At 45.2% G+C, this 18,896-nt stretch overlaps 1 protein-coding gene across 1 annotated transcript in view; it reads right to left on the bottom strand.

The window, feature by feature from the left end:
• LRRC9 (leucine rich repeat containing 9) overlaps positions 1–18,896 on the bottom strand; it is a 188,371-nt gene that overhangs the window by 144,266 nt on the left and 25,209 nt on the right. The window contains exon 10 of the mRNA XM_069733499.1: positions 9,021–9,152. Coding sequence (XP_069589600.1) covers positions 9,021–9,152 — 132 coding nt within the window. The remainder of the gene's footprint in view (positions 1–9,020; positions 9,153–18,896) is intronic.

Here is an 18,896-nt window from a genome sequence, read left to right as displayed (position 1 = left end):
GATTGTCCGATTGAAACGGATGGGGTGACCTGCCAGAAGGCAGTGGACCTGAACTAGCAGTACCATTCGGATCTCCAGAACAATGATCAGGAGAAGAGGACTATCGGTAGTCACTAATAACTATTGAACCGGGAGAAAAGATCTCCCCAGGAGGAGGAAAGAGCTCAGAGACTACCCTCTGAAAGCATGATTGACCTGCAGAAAACAAAAAGGAGCGAAGGAAAATGCTTCCATTGTCGTCACCGATTTTCCTCAGGACCCTCCTAGCAAATCGAATGGAATGAGAGGATGAGTGAACAAGTGCGCAAGCTCCCTTTTGAAGGGCCACAGCCTTGTCTGAAGGGAGAATCACCAACCCTCTGGAAGATTCCATGATCATCCTCAAAAAAGGATATCTGTTGGGCTGGAAAAGAGGAAAAGACTTGTCTAAGTTTAGCTGCCAGCCCAGAAGAGAGAGGGTATAGCAATAGATATAGACGACTCAGCGCAGGGCTGGAAGAGCGGCTAGAAAGTCGACCAGATAAGGCAGGACGACCACGCCTCTAGGGTGCAAGAGGAACGTGACCGCCGCCATAACCCCTGAGAACACTCTGGGTGCGGTAGCAAGGCTGAAGGACAAGGTCGTGATTTGAAAATGCTGTTCGCGAAAGGGAAAACAAAGGAATTTTTGAAGAGGGGAAAAGATAGGAATGTGAATGTAAGCATCCCGAATGTCGGTGGATGCCAGAAACTCCACCTTTTTCCGTTGAAGTAATGGCTGAGCGGAGGAACTCCATCCGAAGAAGGGGGACCTTGTGATGCTTGGTAGAAGGTTCAGGCTTGGTCTTACTTTTCGGTCCCCATTTTGGAACCAAGATCCCTTAGATCTAGACCGTCCTGGACAACTGATTCGCTGCTGGTTGAGTCTACAGGAAATCAAAATTGTTAAGGTCTCTGACCAAGAGACCATTGCTCTAGTAACACATGCGGCGGCTAAGGAAGGGTAGAGCGCTGAACTGGAGGCCGCAAGACGGAACGAACTAGATTTGCTATCTGACAGTCTGTTGTATTTTTAATTGATGACCCATCGGGTAGGGATACTGGTAGGTATACCACAGGAGATTCTACCCGGTAATATGCCAAGTGGCAGAATGCGCGGCTGCATGCAGAAGGTTAGGAAAAACAGTCTCTTACTATTGCCGCTCTCTTTTGACAGTGTGGAGATAAAATGATGAACCCTCAATCCACCATCCTCTTAACAGGGCAGAGGTACGCCTTCTTGCATCATCTGCTAAATATTGGAGATGCAAAGGGTGTGTTTGGATGCCAAAAAGGGGGGCCTCTGTACATCCACAGAGTTAAGGTCCCTGGGTGGACAGGGCTGGTTGTCCGGCATTAGGCTTGGCTGTAGAAGAGGATACATGGAGGCGACACTCCATGTGCTCGTCTATCGATGTTGTGGGGAGATCGGTGCCCTTTAAGAGGACCCATCGCCCTTAAGAATCAGACCAAGCATGGCATCTCACGTCTTAGGTGGGTATACGTGGAGTGGATACCCCGCATGTTTGCATACTGGCTCAAAAATGGATACCGCGCTTGCAGAGGTTTCTGTCCAGTTGATCGCTTATCCAGACGCCATCTGTCCGGGTGAATCGCAAATGCTCTGCGAGGGAGTTTAGTTTCCTCATGAGGGACGCTGCGTGATCTAGAGTAGAACCGAAGTCCTCGTCAATCTACAGAGATTGGTTGATGACATAAATAGGCGAATCAATCCTTTTCTGAAGTTCTGGTGAGTCCAGAACCAAGGCAATATCCAATCCAAATTCAGAGACTTGCTCTCCGCAAATCATTGGTGAGGGATCAGGAAATTAAACTTCCGTTTTCTAGGAGCGTGTACGTTTCTAGACGCCTGTACGTTTCTAGAATACTTGCGGCTCCTGCTAGCCTGAAGGAAAGGGACATCTATATTGGTCCTGCGAGCACTCCGAGCCACAGAGGGTTCACGGAGGGATTCAATCTCTTGTCAGAGAATCCATGGGTTGCGGCAGTGATGAAGCCCACTCAGAGAACTAGGTACTCTGGGATAAGCTGGGATCGGCGGCGGAAGGCTCATTTAGGGTGACCGGCTTCGGACTGGTGCCCTTAAGACCAGGGAATACTGGTCATGTGCCTTTAAGACCAGGAAATATTGGTCATGCACCTCTAAGAAAAAGTAATAGTGGTCATGTGCCTTTAAGATCAGGGAATACTGGTCCTGTGCCTTTAAGACCAGGGAATACTGGTCATGTACCTTTAAGACCAGGCAGGCAGGGTGAAGATGCAGGGGAAGAGTGCAGTACTTCCTTACCCGGATGCAGAGTTGTTGTGCCCCTTTAATGCAAAAACCATCGCCCCTGTGTGTGTGTGCTGGCAGGGTGGACGAAGATGGCCACCGGGAGTTGCAGAGGTGGTTAAGTCTCCCAGAGAGTGAGAGGCGGCAATTCGGGGGCGGAGCCACAGACGCTATCTGGGCGGAGCCTCGTGACTTCCATGAATAAGCCCAAGCCTGGGCCTAAATTTCTGCAGCCGGCGTGAGCAATACCAGCGTTGCCGAGGGAAGCGATCGCTACTGTGCCAAGGAAGAAGCGCCAGAAAAGGTGGGCGGAGCGACCTTAGGGCGCCATAGTGTGGGCGCGGCTTCCGGAATGCGGTCTGCACATCGGCCGAAGCCGGGAAGCTAAATTTTTGCAGCCGGCCGGAGCGTTACCTCAGGGAGGTGGGCCACAGGGAAGCTGAGGCTGCCTGTCAGCATGTGAATATCCCTCTGCAGAGGCCTACCTCTGACTGGATCCACTCACCATCGGTAAGCGTCCCGGCATGGAGCCGCCGCGATGACTGGGTTTCAGCGCCGAGGAAAGCGCACAATCTACTGTTCTGCTGCAGGTGCAGGTATAGAGAGATAAACCTCAATCGACCATCCCTTTGTTAGGGAGGTGGAGAGGAACCGTCCGCCTCATTGTACCATCCGCTTTCACAGTGGTGGGACAGTGGGGGCTGCTCAGACGCCATAGAGAGGGGCCTCTGTACATCCACGGAGTTCAGCCCCCGGGTGGACAGGGCCAGTTGTCTGGCTGTAGGCCTGGCTCCAGGAGACGATACATGGAGGCGACACTACATGTGCTCGCCTGTTGCTGGTGTGGGGAGATCGGGACTCGAAGGAACCGTCGCCCCTGAAGTGAGCTCAGGCATGGCTTCCCACGTCGCAGGAGAGGGTACGGGGAGGTATACTCGGCGTTCTCGCCTGTTGATGATTGGGGAAGATTGGAACTTTGAAAGGATCCGTCGCCCCTTCACTTCGTTAATTAAAAAATAAAAATTTACAGAAAAGTAAAAAATAAAATAAAAACGTTGGGGTCTGAACCAGATCCAAGTGCCTCCTACAGACACCAAGCAAGAACTGGTTAGCTGAGAGCCAGCAGGAGGGTGTATACTGCAGGGGAGGAGATCACTTTCTCTGTATCACTTAGTGTCAGCCTCCTAGTGGCAGCAGCATACACCCACGGTCTGTGTCCCCCAATGAGGCGTAGGAGAAAAATAGTTTTTGCGTCTCCACATTTGGAGAGCTATAATTTTTCCATATTTTGGTCCACAGAGTCATGTGAGGTCTTGTTTTTTGCGGGACGAGTTGACATTTTTATTGGTACCATTTTCGGGCATGTGACTTTTTTGATTGCTTTTAATTCTGATTTTTGTGAGGAAGAATGAACAAAAACCAGCTATTCATGAATTTCTTTTGGGAGGGCGCTTATACCATTCCACCTTTGGTAAAATTGATAAAGCAGTTTTATTATTCGGGTCAGTACGATTACAGCGATACCTCATTTATATCATTTTTTTATGTTTTGGCGCTTTTATATGACAAAAACTATTTTATATCAAAATTAATTATTTTGCATCGCTTTATTCTGAGGACTATAACTTTTTTATTTTTTTGCTGATGATGGTGTATGGCGGCTCGTTTTTTGCGGGACAAGATGACGCTTTGAGCGGTACCATGGTTATTTATATCCGTCTTTTTGATCGCGTGTTATTCCACTTTTTGTTCGGCGGTATGATAAAGCGTTTTTTTTGCCTCGTTTTTTTTTTTCTTACGGTGTTTACTGAAGGGGTTAATTAGTGGGACAGTTTTATAGGTTGGTTCATTACGGATGCAGCGATACTAAATGTTTTTTAATTTTATTTTACGGTGTTCACGGTGTTTTTTATTTACATAAATAAATGTATTTATTGGAACAGTATTTTCTTTTATTTATTTAGGAATTTTTAAAAAAATATTCTTACACAGTATAATTTTTTTTTACTTTTTTACATTGTCCCAGGAAGGAACATCACTGTATAAAGTGCAGTGCAATGCATAGCACTGTGTCAGATCAGCGATCTGACAGGCAGTGAAGGAGGCTTCTCAGGTCCTGCTCTCAGCAGGAACTGAGAAGCCACCTCCCTGCAGGACCCGGAAGGACCCCGCCGCAATCTTGGATCCAGAGGTCTGTAGGCAGGGAGAACCTCAGAACAACGCGATCACATTGCGTTGTTCTGAGGGTCTGAGGGAAGCACGCAGGGAACACCCTCCCTGCATGATGCTTCTCTATGCTACCGAAACACTGCAATCTTGATTGATTGCGGTGTTTCGGGGGTTAAAGTGCCAGGAATGGTCTGTGACCACTTCTGGCACCTAGTGCCAGGTGTCAGCTGTGAGAATCAGATGACACTCGGCCCTGATCGGCTGCACACCCCCTGCACAAGGGGATAACCCCTTTCAGCCATTGGACGTACTATTCCGTCCATGTGGGGTGGGCCCTAATTCCCAAGGACGGAATAGTACGTCCAGAGCGATCAGCCGCGCTCACGGGGGGAGTGCGGCCGGGTATCAGCTGACTATCGCAGCTGACATCCGGCACTATGTGCCAGGAGCGGTCACGGACCGCCCCCGCCACAGTGCCATCAAACATGATCGCAGTGTTCCGGCGGTATAGGGAAGCATCGCGCAGAAAGGGGGCTCCCTGTGTGATTCCCCGAGACCCCCGGAGCAACACGATGTGATCGCGTTGCTGCGAGGGTCTCTTACCTCCTCCTCCCTGCAGCAGTCCCGGATCCAAAATGGCCGTGGCATCCGGGTCCTGCAGGGAGGTGGCTTCACAGCGCCTGCTCAGGGCAGGCGCCGGGAAGCCTCCCTGAGTGCACGTCAGATCGCTGATTTGACACAGTGCACAGCAAAGTGTCAGATCAGCGATCTTACACTATAATATGATGCGTGCCCCCCCCCTCCCCCGGGCAATGTTATATGTAAAAAAAAAAAAATATTCACATGTGCAAAAAAAAATAAAAAAAAAATAAAAATCCTAAAAAATTCCTAAAAAAACAATATATTGTTCCTATAAATACATTTCTTTATCTAAATAAAAAAAAACAAAACAATAAAAGTACACATATTTAGTATCGCCGCGTCCGTAACAACCCGACCTATAAAGCTGTCCCACTAGTTAACCCCCTCAGTGAACACCGCAAAAAAAAAAAAAAAAAAAGGCAAAAAACAACGCTTTATTATCATACCGCCAAACAAAAAGTGGAATAACACGCAATCAAAAAGACGGATATAAAGAACCATGGTACCGCTGAAAACGTCACCTTGTCCCGCAAAAAACGAGCCACCATACAGTATCAGCAGCAAAAAAATAAAAAGGTTATAGTCCTCAGAATAAAGCGATGCAAAAATAATTATTTTTTCTATAAAATAGTTATCGTATAAAACCGCCAAAACATAAAAAACTAATATAAATGAGGTATCGCTGTAATCGAACTAACCCGAAGAATAAAACTGCTTTATCCATTTTACCAAACGCGGAACGGTATAAACGCCTCCCACAAAAGAAATTCATGAATAGCTGGTTTTTGTTAATTCTGCCTTACAAAAATCAGAATAAAAAGCGATCAAAAAATGTCACGTGCCCGAAAATGTTACCAACAAAAACATCAACTCGTCCCGCAAAAAACAAGACCTCACGTGATTCTGTGGACCCAAATGTGGAAAAATTATAGCTCTCAAAATGTGGTAACGCAAAAAATATTTTTTGCAATAAAAAGCGTCTTTCAGTGTGTGACGGCTGCCAATCATAAAAATCCGCTAAAAAAAGCTGCTATAAAAGTAAATCAAACCCCCCTTCTTCACCCCCTTAGTTAGGGAAAAATAAATTTTTTTTAAAAATGTATATTTATTTCCATTTTCCCATTAGGGTTAGGGCTATGGTTAGGGCTATGGTTAGGGTTGGTGCTAGGGTTAAGGCTAAAGTTAGGGTTGGGGCTAAAGTTAGGGTTAGGGTTTAGATTACATTTACGGTTGAGAATAGGGTTGGGATTAGGGTTAGGGGTGTGTCTGGGTTAGAGGTGTGGTTAGGGTTACCATTGGGAATAGGGTTAGGGATGTGTTTGGATTAGGGTTTCAGTTATAATTGGGGGGTTTCCACTGTTTAGGCACATCAGGGGCTCTCCAAGCGCGACATGGCGTCAGATCTCAATTTCAGCCAATTCTGCGTTGAAAAAGTAAAATAGTGCTCTTTCCCTTCCGAGCTCTCCCGTGCGCCTAAACAGGCGTTTACACTAACATATGGGATATCAGCGTACTCAGGACAAATTGGACAACAACTTTTGGGGTCCAATTTCTCCTGTTACCCTTGGGAAAATACAAAACTGGGGGCTAAAAATATAATTTTTGTGGAAAAAAAAGATTTATTTTCACGGCTCTGCATTATAAACTGTAGTGAAACACTTGGGGGTTCAAAGTTCTCACAACACATCTAGATAAGTTCCTTGGGGGGTCTAGTTTCCAACATGGGGTCACTTGTGTGGGGTTTCTACTGTTTAGGTACATTAGGGGCTCTGCAAACGAAATTTGACGCCTGCAGACCATTCCATGTAAGTCTGCATTCCAAATGGCGCTCCTTCCCTTCCGAGCCCTCCCATGCACCGAAACGGTGGTTCCCCCACACATATGGGGTATCAGCGTACTCAGGACAAATTCGATAACTTTTGGGGTCCAATTTTTACTGTTACCCTTGGGAAAATACAAAACTGGGGGCTAAAAAATAATTTTTGTGGAAAACAAAAGAATTTTTATTTTCACGGCTCTACGTTATAAACTGTAGTGAAACACTTGGGGGTTCAAAGCTCTCAACACATCTAGATGAGTTCCTTAGAGGGTCTACTTTCCAAAATGGTGTCACTTGTGGGGGGTTTCAATGTTTAGGCACATCAGGGGCTCTCCAAACGCGACATGGCGTCCTATCTCACTTACAGTCAATTTTGAATTGAAAAGTCAAATGGCGCTCCTTCCCTTCTGACCTCTGCCATGCGCCCAAACAGTGGTTTACCACCACATATGGGGTATCGGCGCACTCAGGAAAAATTGTACAACAACTTTTGGGGTCCATTTTCTCCTGTTACCCTTAGTTAAATAAAACAACTTTGCTGGTCAACTTTTAACCCTCATAACTCCCTAACAAACAAAAAAATTTTGGTACCAAAATTGTGCTGATGTAAAGTAGACATGTGGAAATGTTACTTATTAAGTATTTTGTGTGACCTATCTCTGTGATTTAATTGCATAAAAATTCAAAGTTGGAAAATTGCAAAATTTTCACCAAATTTCCATTTTTTTTCACAAATAAAAGCAGGTAATATCAAAGAAATTTTACCACTATCATGAAGTACAATATGTCACGAGAAAAGAATGTCAGAATAACCGGGATCCGTTGAAGCTTTCCAGAGTTATAACCTCATAAATGGACAGTGGTCAGAATTGTAAAAATTGGCCCGATCATTACCATGCAAACCACCCTTGGGGGTAAAGGGGTTAAACGGACATGGTCGGTGCCAACACTGATTGAGGCTGATGCTGCAAGTTGTCTGCTATAGTGCACAGCAGACAGCTGCTCGATTTTCACTTGTCGGAGGATGCTATTCTCTTATATCGCAGGTCAGTTTTAAGTCTTCTTGGTGGTCATTAGGGGTTAAACAATACAAAATATGCAGCTGTTATGTGGTAATGTGCATATAGCCTAATCCCTTAGACCATTTCATGGAGCTGTCTCTGGACCTATCCCTGAATTGTTAAACCCTTTTTTTTCCTACTGATTCCCTCTGGTTCGGACCCTGGCTCCCATGCCTTGCTCATTATGTCACTGGGTTTGACCTGGCTTATTAATCATCCCACGACCAACTCTTTTCACTGGCCAGCAGCTACTCTTTGGTTTTGTGCTCACGGAGATTTTTGAGGAGACTTTTAGATCGGGTCCACTAGGAAAAATTGTAATATATATATATATATAAATATTCTGTTGAAAATGACTTGTTGGCCATGTTCAGTCCTTTGAGTGTTTTTTTTTCCCGATTCAGGTATTGGGAGATAAAAAGAGAGCATGTCACTTCTTTTAAGTGGCTCCTGACTGGGTGCATTCCAATCAAAAATCTGGGCAAAAAAAATCTGTTCAAAAACACTGATAACTAAAAACTCTTCAAACCCATTTCAGGAAAGAGAAACTCCCCAGAGAAAGGGCGTTTCCTAAAGCAGTTTCCACTAGAAAATGGTTTTTGACTGCTAGAGAAAACTCTGTGTGCACATGATAGCCTCTGGAAGTAACACAGAGACCTTGTAAAATGAAAGCCAGATCCCTGTACAGGGGTGAAACAGTGAACACCATAGTGATCTCTGGGACCTGATGAATGAAGTGGCTGGTGTAAGGACAGTCTGTGGAAGTGGTGCCAGTTTTCACGTACAATTTCATGACTCCTGCAGCGCTCCGGCCTCTTTAATTGTACAACGCTCCATATGCGACAAGCCGAACATTTAGTATTGTCTGTGCTTTGTTCTATTAAACAACGAAGACTAATCTAAAACTTTCTACGCACACAATAATCAGCTCCACAATGCATCATTCTGCCAGACAACAGAAATAGTCCAGGAATTAACTACAGTTCTTGAAGTAAAAGCTGTCATGACCCGAGCTTACCATGAATCTGATGGAGTGCCTTCTTCAAAGCGAACATTCCCTACGGTTTCAAGCTCCGTCTGTAAGAACTGGGCCAAGAGATCAAAGCTTCGCTGGGTCCTCACAACTTCCTTCTCATAAGAAGTGTCTATCCTGATACATTAATAGAAAAAAGAAAGACATGGACAGATTTACATTTATTTTTTTCAAACCTCTTTGAGATCTTTTAGGTAGATTCAGCAATCGATCAGTAAGCAAGTTTCAGTAGGATGCAGCATTTGTACGCCTGTCACCTAGGGAGTGACGCAGCACATATACAGTACTTGTCAGGACGTACGCCTGTGACCTCAGTTCAGGGGCCCTGCTGGGAACGCAGTCTGTGACTTGCGGTAACCTCTATGATGTCACCGTTAGTCACGGAGGCTGTGCTCGCAGCATCACCAGTGCTTCTCAGCCTGGATGGTCGCATCTTGGCACCGTCCAGGTTGAAAACGGTTTATTCCCAGATATGTATTAAGGCGTGGGACAGAACGATGGACAGGTGATGGATACGGTTGTTTGCTTGTTTTTATTCCCGAAGACAAGGGCTTCAATGAAATGGGTGTTAGGTGAGGATAACAGTTTATTTTTAAATAACAAAGGAAAAGTGTGTTTTGTTTTTATTTCAAATAAAAGAGTTTATTCTGGTGGTGTGTTTATGCACCAGATAACTATGGGACTAGTAATGGAAGCCTCTCCATTACTAACCTGTGGGCTTGATGTCACCAGACAACACAAAGGCGACATCAACCCCACAAATGTGTACCAAACTTGCCACCGCTACAGGGCAAATGGGAAGAGCCGGGCAAAGCACCAGAATTGGCACATCTAATAGATGTGCCATTTCTGGGCGGCTGTGAGCTGCTATTTTAGGCTGGGGGGGTGGAGGGGGGGTTAATATCCAAGGCCCCTTACCAGCCTGAGAATACCAGCCCCCAGCTGTCTGCTTTAGCTTGGCTAGTTGTAAAAATTGGGAGGAACACCACATCGTTTTTTATTATTTATTGAAATAATTTTAATTAACAGGGAGAGGATCCCTCTATTCTTGATAACCAGCCTTGCTGAAGCTGACAGTTGAGTGTTGCAGCCTGCAGTTGTCAGTTTTGTCTGGCTGGTTATCAAAAATACAGGGGTACCCATGCCGTGTTTTTTTTTTTTTAATTTATAGCACAGGCACCAGCTGATGAATACTTCCATCAGCTGCCACCTGCCCACGCTGTTATTAGTGGCAGCAGGCTTAGGAGTAGTAGTCCCATCAGTTGAGGCCAGTGACCGGAGGTAAACTTTTTACTTTAGATCACAGCTGCGGGCTCATGCTTTCATCTTACAGCATGGGAACCACGGCTGTCTTACCAGCGGTAATGATTTTACCGCTAATCAGAGGAAGTGTTTGCCATGCTGTCAAGAACATGACAGGGCGACAAACACCTGGTGTTCGAGGTGCCAAACCTGAACCAACTTGCTGGTGAAGTCCGTGTTCGGGGTCCATGCCCGAGCAGTATGTGTTCAGTACGGACCGCAGACTTTACTGTTTGGGTTTGCTCATCTCTACAGAAGTTAGCTCTAAACAGGGGAAAGTGTGCTCCCATGCAGGCTTCCTGAGCTCCCCAGTAATGAATGGCCATAGCGTTCCTGACTCGCTCTGCCCCATCAGAGAGAGGACAGTCCAGCCGTACAGTGCCTCATGCACAGTCATGTCAATCTCCTTCCTGTCCTCATCTTTTTAAATCAGTGCAGGGAGTAAATCAGGTGTTGAAACTTCTGTGTGCAGCCAGAACCAACTTGAGAGGTATGTAGAATTAACCATTACGGTCTGCCCCTGACCACCAAGGATATTTACTCTAACTCTTTGACTGCTCTAATCCATTGTAAATCTTACATTACCCTCTTCAGTGCACTAGACCACCTGGGATACTACTCCAACATTCCCCTAGACTACTGGGAATGCTGACATTAAATTCTAAGTACCCTAGACCACCAGTTATGTACACTGTAACTCTCCAGGACTACCTGGGATACTGACATAATCCCATTTACTGCCATACACTTCCAGGAATCATTACATTAACCCTTTTGTTGCTCTAAATAACCAGGGATCTAATAATCAACACTACCCTAGAATAACAGGTATTCTGACATAAACCCACCAACAGCCCTGTACAACTGTTATCTCCTGATAACTGGGTACATCTACACTGAAGGGCCCATCAGAATTGTAGTCCGAGTTCTGTTCGCTACCAACCTCTGGTGAGTGGTGAGGGAGAGCGAAAGTCGGATCTCATGGGTGCCGAGACGCCAGAGGGCCCAAGAGACGCAGTATGGGATCGTTTTCTGGCTGCCTGTGCATGCTTTGAGTGGGAGCGGCCCCTGTAGGCTGACGGATCCTGCGGGATGAAGGATCTTTCTAAGACATGCAAGCTGTTCCTACCCTTGTCGGGGACCTGAAGGGACTCAATTGCTCTAGCTAGTGATGCCATAAGACTGCGACAGAGACGAGGCCCATTCAAGAGGGCCAGGTACACTGGGATCAGTTGCAGCGGAGGGCTCCTGAGCGTGTTCGGGATCGCAGGCTTCGCATAATTGCTTATTCTGCGCTTGTGGGAAAGCAGTGTGACAGGAGGTACATGAAGCGAGCAATACCGTATGGGCCTTGTTGGTTCTTCTTGACATGCTGTACCCCTGGTTAATATGGGCTATAAACTGCTGGGAGGCTGCTATAGCTGAAGAACTAAGTGTCAGAGCAGCCTATTCTAATATAGAGCTGCAGTGCTTACCCCAGTTCCTTTGCCCGTGAATGTCCTGGATCTGCGGAGATCTGCAGCTTGTTGGTGGTGCCCCTGTTCAGATTTAAAAAAGAGGCGCCTCTCTGAGAAGCGCTGCAGGGAGAATGGAGCCGCCGGATATACGCGTGCTTGGGGGCGGGCCCGCTGGAAGAAAGCGCGCTAGGGGGCGGAACCACTGGCCTGCGGCCTAATAGAGGCCGAAGCCGAGGAGTAAAGTTTACAGCGCCGGTGCAAAGCAGCCAGATAGGAACACAATGCTGTAGGAGCCCTCCCAGCCCCCCCTCTTCATATACTCACTCCATGAAGATCCAGGTCAGAGGGGAGGGGGGCTGTAATATGGACGGTGCAGGCACCCTCAATCCATCCTCCTTTGTAAGGGATGGGGAGAGGGACCGTCTGCCTCCTTCCATCACCACAGCAAAAAACATTGGTGGTGCAGTGGGGGGATGCACGGACTAAATCTATGCCTCTGTGCAGCCTTGGGTTTCACTACCTTAGGGTGGACAGGGCTGTGTCCTGCAGCGCCCCAGGGTCCTGGTTGTTGCAGTAATGTCATTCTTCCACCAGGGGGAGTGATGTTACGTCTGAAGGCAATAAAGGAAATCTCCTTACCAGGTAAATACTATGTGTGCAACATGTTCACACTCCAGACCAGAAGGGGGAGCTCTAAGCCTGTTTTAGGTGAACTCCCCTATAAAACATCCTGATCTGGAGGGAAAGGGGGTTCAGAGTTCAGTTCCTGTCAGAAAGACAGAGGAAGAGGAGCTCTGTGGCATGAAGTGCTACAGCTCATGGGAAGAGACATAGAAAGCAGAACATATTGCAGAGAGTGTGCAAGAAAGCAGAGCACAGGAGAGGAATATCAGAGGGAGACCAGCCAGGAGCAGGCTGCTTCCTTCTGAGGCGCAGAATCCGGTAGCCAGAATACCGAGGGAGTAAGAATCTCTACGCTTTACTTCAGAGACTGGCAGGACAGATAATTGCACATTGCTGATCCGCACCTACACCCAGGAGGCACGGTGGCAACTTGTGGAGGCTGGGGCATGCTAGAGTCCCTGTAAAAAAAGCCTCAGGCCATCAGTCATACGGGTTGTTCCTATCCATCTGGGGGACAGAGAGAAAGACATAACATCTAGAACACCACCAACAGTTGTGAGGACATTATGAGACTCTGGATTTGCCTTCAGACCGGCCGGACTCTGCCTACCCTGCGATCTGGTGCTCTGGACTGTGGATGCTGAAGCCTTCAGTAAAAGTAAAGAGACTGCAACCTTGTGTCCTCGTTCTTCACTGCGCCTCACACCATCCACCATCTACACTCTGGGAAGCCCTGGGGACATACTTCACCTGTGGGAAGGTATACCATCTAGCTACCATAACATTACCCCAGCGGACCCCTAAGCAGCGTCGGTCACCCTGACCGAATACTACAGGTGGCGTCACGAACATTTCCCCTTTAAAGACCTTTCCCCCTTTTATCAATGGACGCCCCTAGGGCCACGGACCGGGTCAGCCACCGTGACATCCCCCTTGAGAACCGAAGGGCCCAGCTCCGAGTACCCCACTGCCCTACGGGGGCGCTCCATGTCCGGCAATAAGTCCCACGTCGCAGGAGAGGATACGTGGAGGCGACACTCCACATGCTCGCCTGATGTTGGTTTGGGGAGATTGGACCCTTTCAATAAGGTCCGTCTCCCCTATCTCGTCTTCGTAGGAAAAGGGGAAAAAAAAAATGGTCTCAAACAGCAGACTAGTGTGCCTCCCACAGACACTAAGCATGAACTCATTCTTGTGGAGCCAGCAGGAGGGTGTATACTGCAGGGGAGGAGATCACTTTCTCTGTATCACTTAGTGTCAGCCTCCCAGTGGCAGCAGCATACACCCATGGTCTGTGTCCCCCAATGAGGTAAAGGAGAAAATAATAATAGCAAATACCTACAATTAGAAAGGTTATACAGTTCTTCTGTTTCACTAGGTCGCTTACCCCAGTGTAGGGCATTAAAAAAAAAAGGAGAGGATAAAAGAAATGAAGGGGAAAAACAAATTTCAAACAATCATCACCTTATTGATAACATATAGAAAGAAGACATCTCTCTTTCGTTGTCCTTACAGGAAAATCATTTCTATTGCTCATAAGATAGACGTGATTCCTGACTCATGGGATTCTCCTTATCAGTCCAAGTCTCCCGAGATCCCCCTGACCTGTAAATCAATGAAGCCCATAGTTGTTTGAATTTATTCTATTTTGTAAACACCGTTTTCCATATTATCCCTAGTGACGGAGCCAAATTTTTGAAATCTGACCAATGTCACTTTATGTGGTAATAACTCTATAATGCTTCAACAAATCCCAGTGATTTTGAGACTGTTTTTTCGTGACACATTATACTTTATGATAATGGTAAATTTAGGTCAATATGTTTTGTGTTTATTTATAAAAAATATCAAAAATTTGAGAAAAATGTTAAAAAATTTGCAATTTTCAAAGTTTTAATGATTATCCCTTTAATCCAGATAGTCATATCACAGCAAAGCATTAACCCCTTCGTGACATGCGCCGTACTAGTACTGCGCTGCCGGTAATAGTACTGCGCTGCCGGCACTGCATTTGTGCCAGCAGCAGTACTAGTACGGCGCACCGATCACCGCGGTCTCGCGCTGAGCGCCGCGGTGATCGGGTGCGGGTGTCAGCTGTATATGACAGCTGACACCCCGCAGCAATGCCTACGATCGGCGGTAGCGCCGATCGCGGGCATTTAACCCCTCTGATGCCGCTGTCAGTAGTGACAGCGGCATAGAGGGGGATCGCGCAGGGACGGGGGCTCCCTGCGCTCTCCCACCGGAGAAACGCGATGAGATCGCGTTGCTCCGGTGACCTGGAAGGAGTCCCCGGATCCAAGATGGCCGCGGGACTCCTTCCTCCTTCCGGGTCATGAAATGACCTGGCTAGCCGGCGCCTGCTGAGAGTTGCTGAGAGCAGGCGCCGGAAAGCCTCCTGAACTTGCCTGTCAGATCGTTGATCTGACAGAGTGCTATGCACTCTGTCAGATCAACGATCTGTTCTAATACAGTGATGTCCCACCCTGGGACAATGGTAGAAAGTTAAAAAAAAATTGAATGTATAAAAAAAAAATTTAAAAATCCCCAAATAAAGAAAAAAAACATTTCCCAGTAAATCCATTTATGTAAATTTAAAAAAACAATAAAAATAAACATATTTGGTATCGCCGCGTCCGTAACGACCCGCTCTATAAAACTATCCCACTAGTTAACCCCTTCAGTGAACACCGCAAAAAAAAAAAAAAAAAAAAAAAAACAAGGCAAAAAACATTGCTTTATTATCATACAGGCGAACAAAAAGTGGAATAACACGCGATCAAAACGACGGATATAAATAACCATGGTACCGCTGAAAACGTCATCTTGTCCCGCAAAAAAAAAGCCATCATACAGCATCATCAGCAGAAAAATAAAAAAGTTATAGCTCTCAGAATAAAGCGATGCAAAAACAATTATTTTTTTATATAAAATAGTTTTTATTGTGTAAAAGCGCCAAAACATAAAAAAAATGATATAAATGAGGTATCGCTGTAATCGTACTGACCTGAAGAATAAAGCTGCTTTATCAATTTTACCACAGGTGGAACGGTATAAACGCCCCCCCTAAAAGAATTTCAGGAATTGCTGGTTTTTGTTCATTCCGCCTCACAAAAATCGGAATAAAAAGCGATCAAAAAATGTCATCTGCCCGAAAATGGTAACAATAAAAACGTCAACTCGTCCCGCAAAAAACAAGATCTCACATGACTCTGTGGGCCAAAATATGGATAAATTATATCTCTCAAAATGTGGTGATGCAAAAACTATTTTTTGCAATAAAAAACCTCTTTTAGTGTGTGACAGCTGCCAACCCTAAAAATCCACCAAAAAAACGCTATAAAAGTAAATCAAACCCCCCTTCATCACCCCCTTAGTTAGGGAAAAATAATAAAATGTAAAAAAATGTATTTATTTCCATTTTCCCATTAGGGTTAGGGCTAGGGTTAGGACTAGGGTTAGGGCTAGGGTTAGGGTTGGGGTTAGGGTTGGGGTTAGGGTTGGGGTTAGGGTTACCATTGGGATTAGGGTTTCAGTTATAATTGGGGGGTTTCCACTGTTTCGGCACATCAGGGGCTCTCCAAACGCGACATGGCGTCCGATCTCAATTCCAGCCAATTCTGCTTTGAAAAACTAAAACACTGCTCCTTCCCTTCCGAGTTCTCCTGTGCGCCCAAACAGTGGTTCCCCCCAACATATGGGGTATCAGCGTTCTCAGGACAAGTTGGACAACAACTTTTGGGGTCCAATTTGTCCTGTTACCCTTGAGGAAAAAAAAAACCTGGTGGCTAAAATATAATTTTCGTGGAAAAAAAATATTTTTTATTTTCACGGCTCTGCGTTATAAACTGTAGTGAAACACTTGTTGGTTCAAAGTTCTCACAACACATCTAGATAAGTTCCTTGGGGGGTCTAGTTTCCAATATGGGTTCACTTGTGGGGGGTTTCTACTGTTTAGGTACTTCAGGGGCTCTGCAAATGCAACATGACGCCTGCAGACCAATCCATCTGAGTCTGCATTTCAAACGGCGCTCCTTCCCTTCCGAGCTCTGCCATGCACTCAAACGGTGGTTCCGCCCCACATATGGGGTATCAGCGTACTCAGGACAAATTGTACAATAACTTTTGTGGTCCAATTTCTCCTGTTACCCTTGGGAAAATAAAAACGTGGGGGCTAAAATATCATTTTCGTGGAAAAAAATATTTTTTATTTTCACGGCTCTGCGTTATAAACTGTAGTGAAACACTTGTTGGTTCAAAGTTCTCACAACACATCTAGATAAGTTCCTTGGGGGGTCTAGTTTCCAATATGGGGTCACTTGTGGGGGGTTTCTACTGTTTAGGTACATCAGGGGCTCTGCAAATGCAACATGACGCCTGCAGACCAATCCATCTAAGTCTGCATTTCAAACGGCGCTCCATCCCTTCCGAGCTCTGCCATGCACTCAAACGGTGGTTCCCCCCAACATATTGGGTATCAGCGTACTCAGGACAAATTGGACAATAACTTTTGTGGTCCAATTTCTCCTGTTACCCTTGGCAAAAAAAAAATTGCGGGCTAAAACATCATTTTGTGGAAAGAAAAAATGATTTTTTAATTTTCACACCGCTACATTCTAAACTTTAGTGAAACAATTGGGGGTTAAAAGTGCTCACCACACATCTAGATAAGTTCCTTAGGGGGTCTTCTTTCCAAAATGGGGTCACTTGTGGGGGGTTTCCACTGTTAAGGCACGTCAGGGGCTCTCCAAATGCGACATGGGTTCCGATCTCAATTCCAGCCAATTTTGCATTGAAAAGTCAAATGACGCTCCTTCCCTTCCGAGCTCTGCCATGCGCTCAAACAGTGGTTTATCCCCATATATGAAGTATCAGCGTACTCAGGACAAATTGCACAACAACTTTTGGGGTCCAATTTATCCTGTTACCCTTGGGAAAAAAAAATTGCGGGCAAAAAGATCATTTTTTTGTGAAAATTAATATGAAATTTTTCTACATTATAAACTTCTGTGAAGCACTTGGAGGTTCAAAGTGCTCACCACACATCTAGATTAGTTCCTTAGGGGGTCTACTTTCCAAAATGGTGTCACTTGTGGGGGTTTCCACTGTTTAGGCATGTCAGGGGCTCTCCAATCGTGACATGGGCTCCGATCTCATTTCCAGCAAATCTTGCATTGAAAAGTCAAATGGCGCTCCTTCCCTTCCGAGCTCTGCCATGTGCCCAAACAGTGGTTTACCCCCACATATGGGGTATCGGCGTACTCAGGACAAATTGTACAACGACTTTTGTGGTCCAATTTCTCCTGTTACCCTTGGTAAAATGAAACAAATTGGACCTGAAGTAAAAATTTCGTGAAAAAAAAATTAAATGTTCAATTTTTTTTAAACATTCAAAAATTCCTGTGAAGCACCTGAAGGGTTAATAAACTTTTTGAATGTGGTTTTGAGTACCTTGAGGGGTGCAGTTTTTAGAATGGTGTCACTTTTGGGCATTTTCTGTCATATAGACCCCTCAAAGTCACTTCAAGTGTGAGGTGGTCCGTAAAAAAAATGGTTTTGCAAATTTTGTTGCAAAAATGAGAAATCACTGGTCAACTTTTAACCCTTATAACTCCCTAACAAAAAAAAATTATGTTTCCAAAATTGTGCTGATGTAAAGCAGACATGTGGGAAATGTTGTTTATTAACTATATTGTGTGATATAACTCTCTAATTTAAGGGCATAAAAACTAAAAGTTTGAAAATTGCTAAATTTTCATAATTTCCGACAAATTTTTGTTTTTTTCATAAATAAATGCAAGTCATATCGAAGAAGTTTTACCACTTTCATGAAGTACAATATGTCACGAGAAAACAATGTCAGAATCACCAGGATCCGTTGAAGCGTTTCAGAGTTATGACCTCATAAAGTGATAGTAGTCAGAATTGTAAAAATTGGCCCTGTCACTTAGGTGAAAACAGGCTTTGGGGTGAAGGGGTTAATAAATAACATTTCCCTCATGTCGGCTTTACATCAGCACCATTTGTAAAATGTTCTTTAATTTTGTTAGCATTTTAGGAGGTTTAAAAATGTAGCAGCAATTTTTCATTTTTTCAAGGAAATTTACAACATTTATTTTTTTACGGAACTATCCATGTTTAAAGTGACTTTAGGGGTCTCATATATTGGGAAACCCCCAAACGTGATATCATTTTAAAAACAGCACCCCCTGACATATTGAAAACTGCAGTCAGGTAGTTTATTAACCCTTTAGGTGCTTTACAGGAATTAATGCAAAGTGGCATGACAAAAATGAAAATGTGTATTTTTACCACCTAAATGTCTCTAACTTCTGAACAGATTACTACAGCAGTCAGACTCTGGGGCCGCTATTTGGTCGTGAATTGCCATCGCAAACATCAGGACCACACAATCATGATCTGAGGGCACCAATTCGGATAAAGAGAAAGCCCCCACACTCTGTTAACCATTTGTAAT

Source organism: Ranitomeya imitator, chromosome 1 (genome assembly GCF_032444005.1).
Source record: "Ranitomeya imitator isolate aRanImi1 chromosome 1, aRanImi1.pri, whole genome shotgun sequence".
In the NCBI taxonomy this organism is placed as follows: domain Eukaryota; kingdom Metazoa; phylum Chordata; class Amphibia; order Anura; family Dendrobatidae; genus Ranitomeya; species Ranitomeya imitator.
This window is presented reverse-complemented; position numbering and strand designations above follow the sequence as displayed.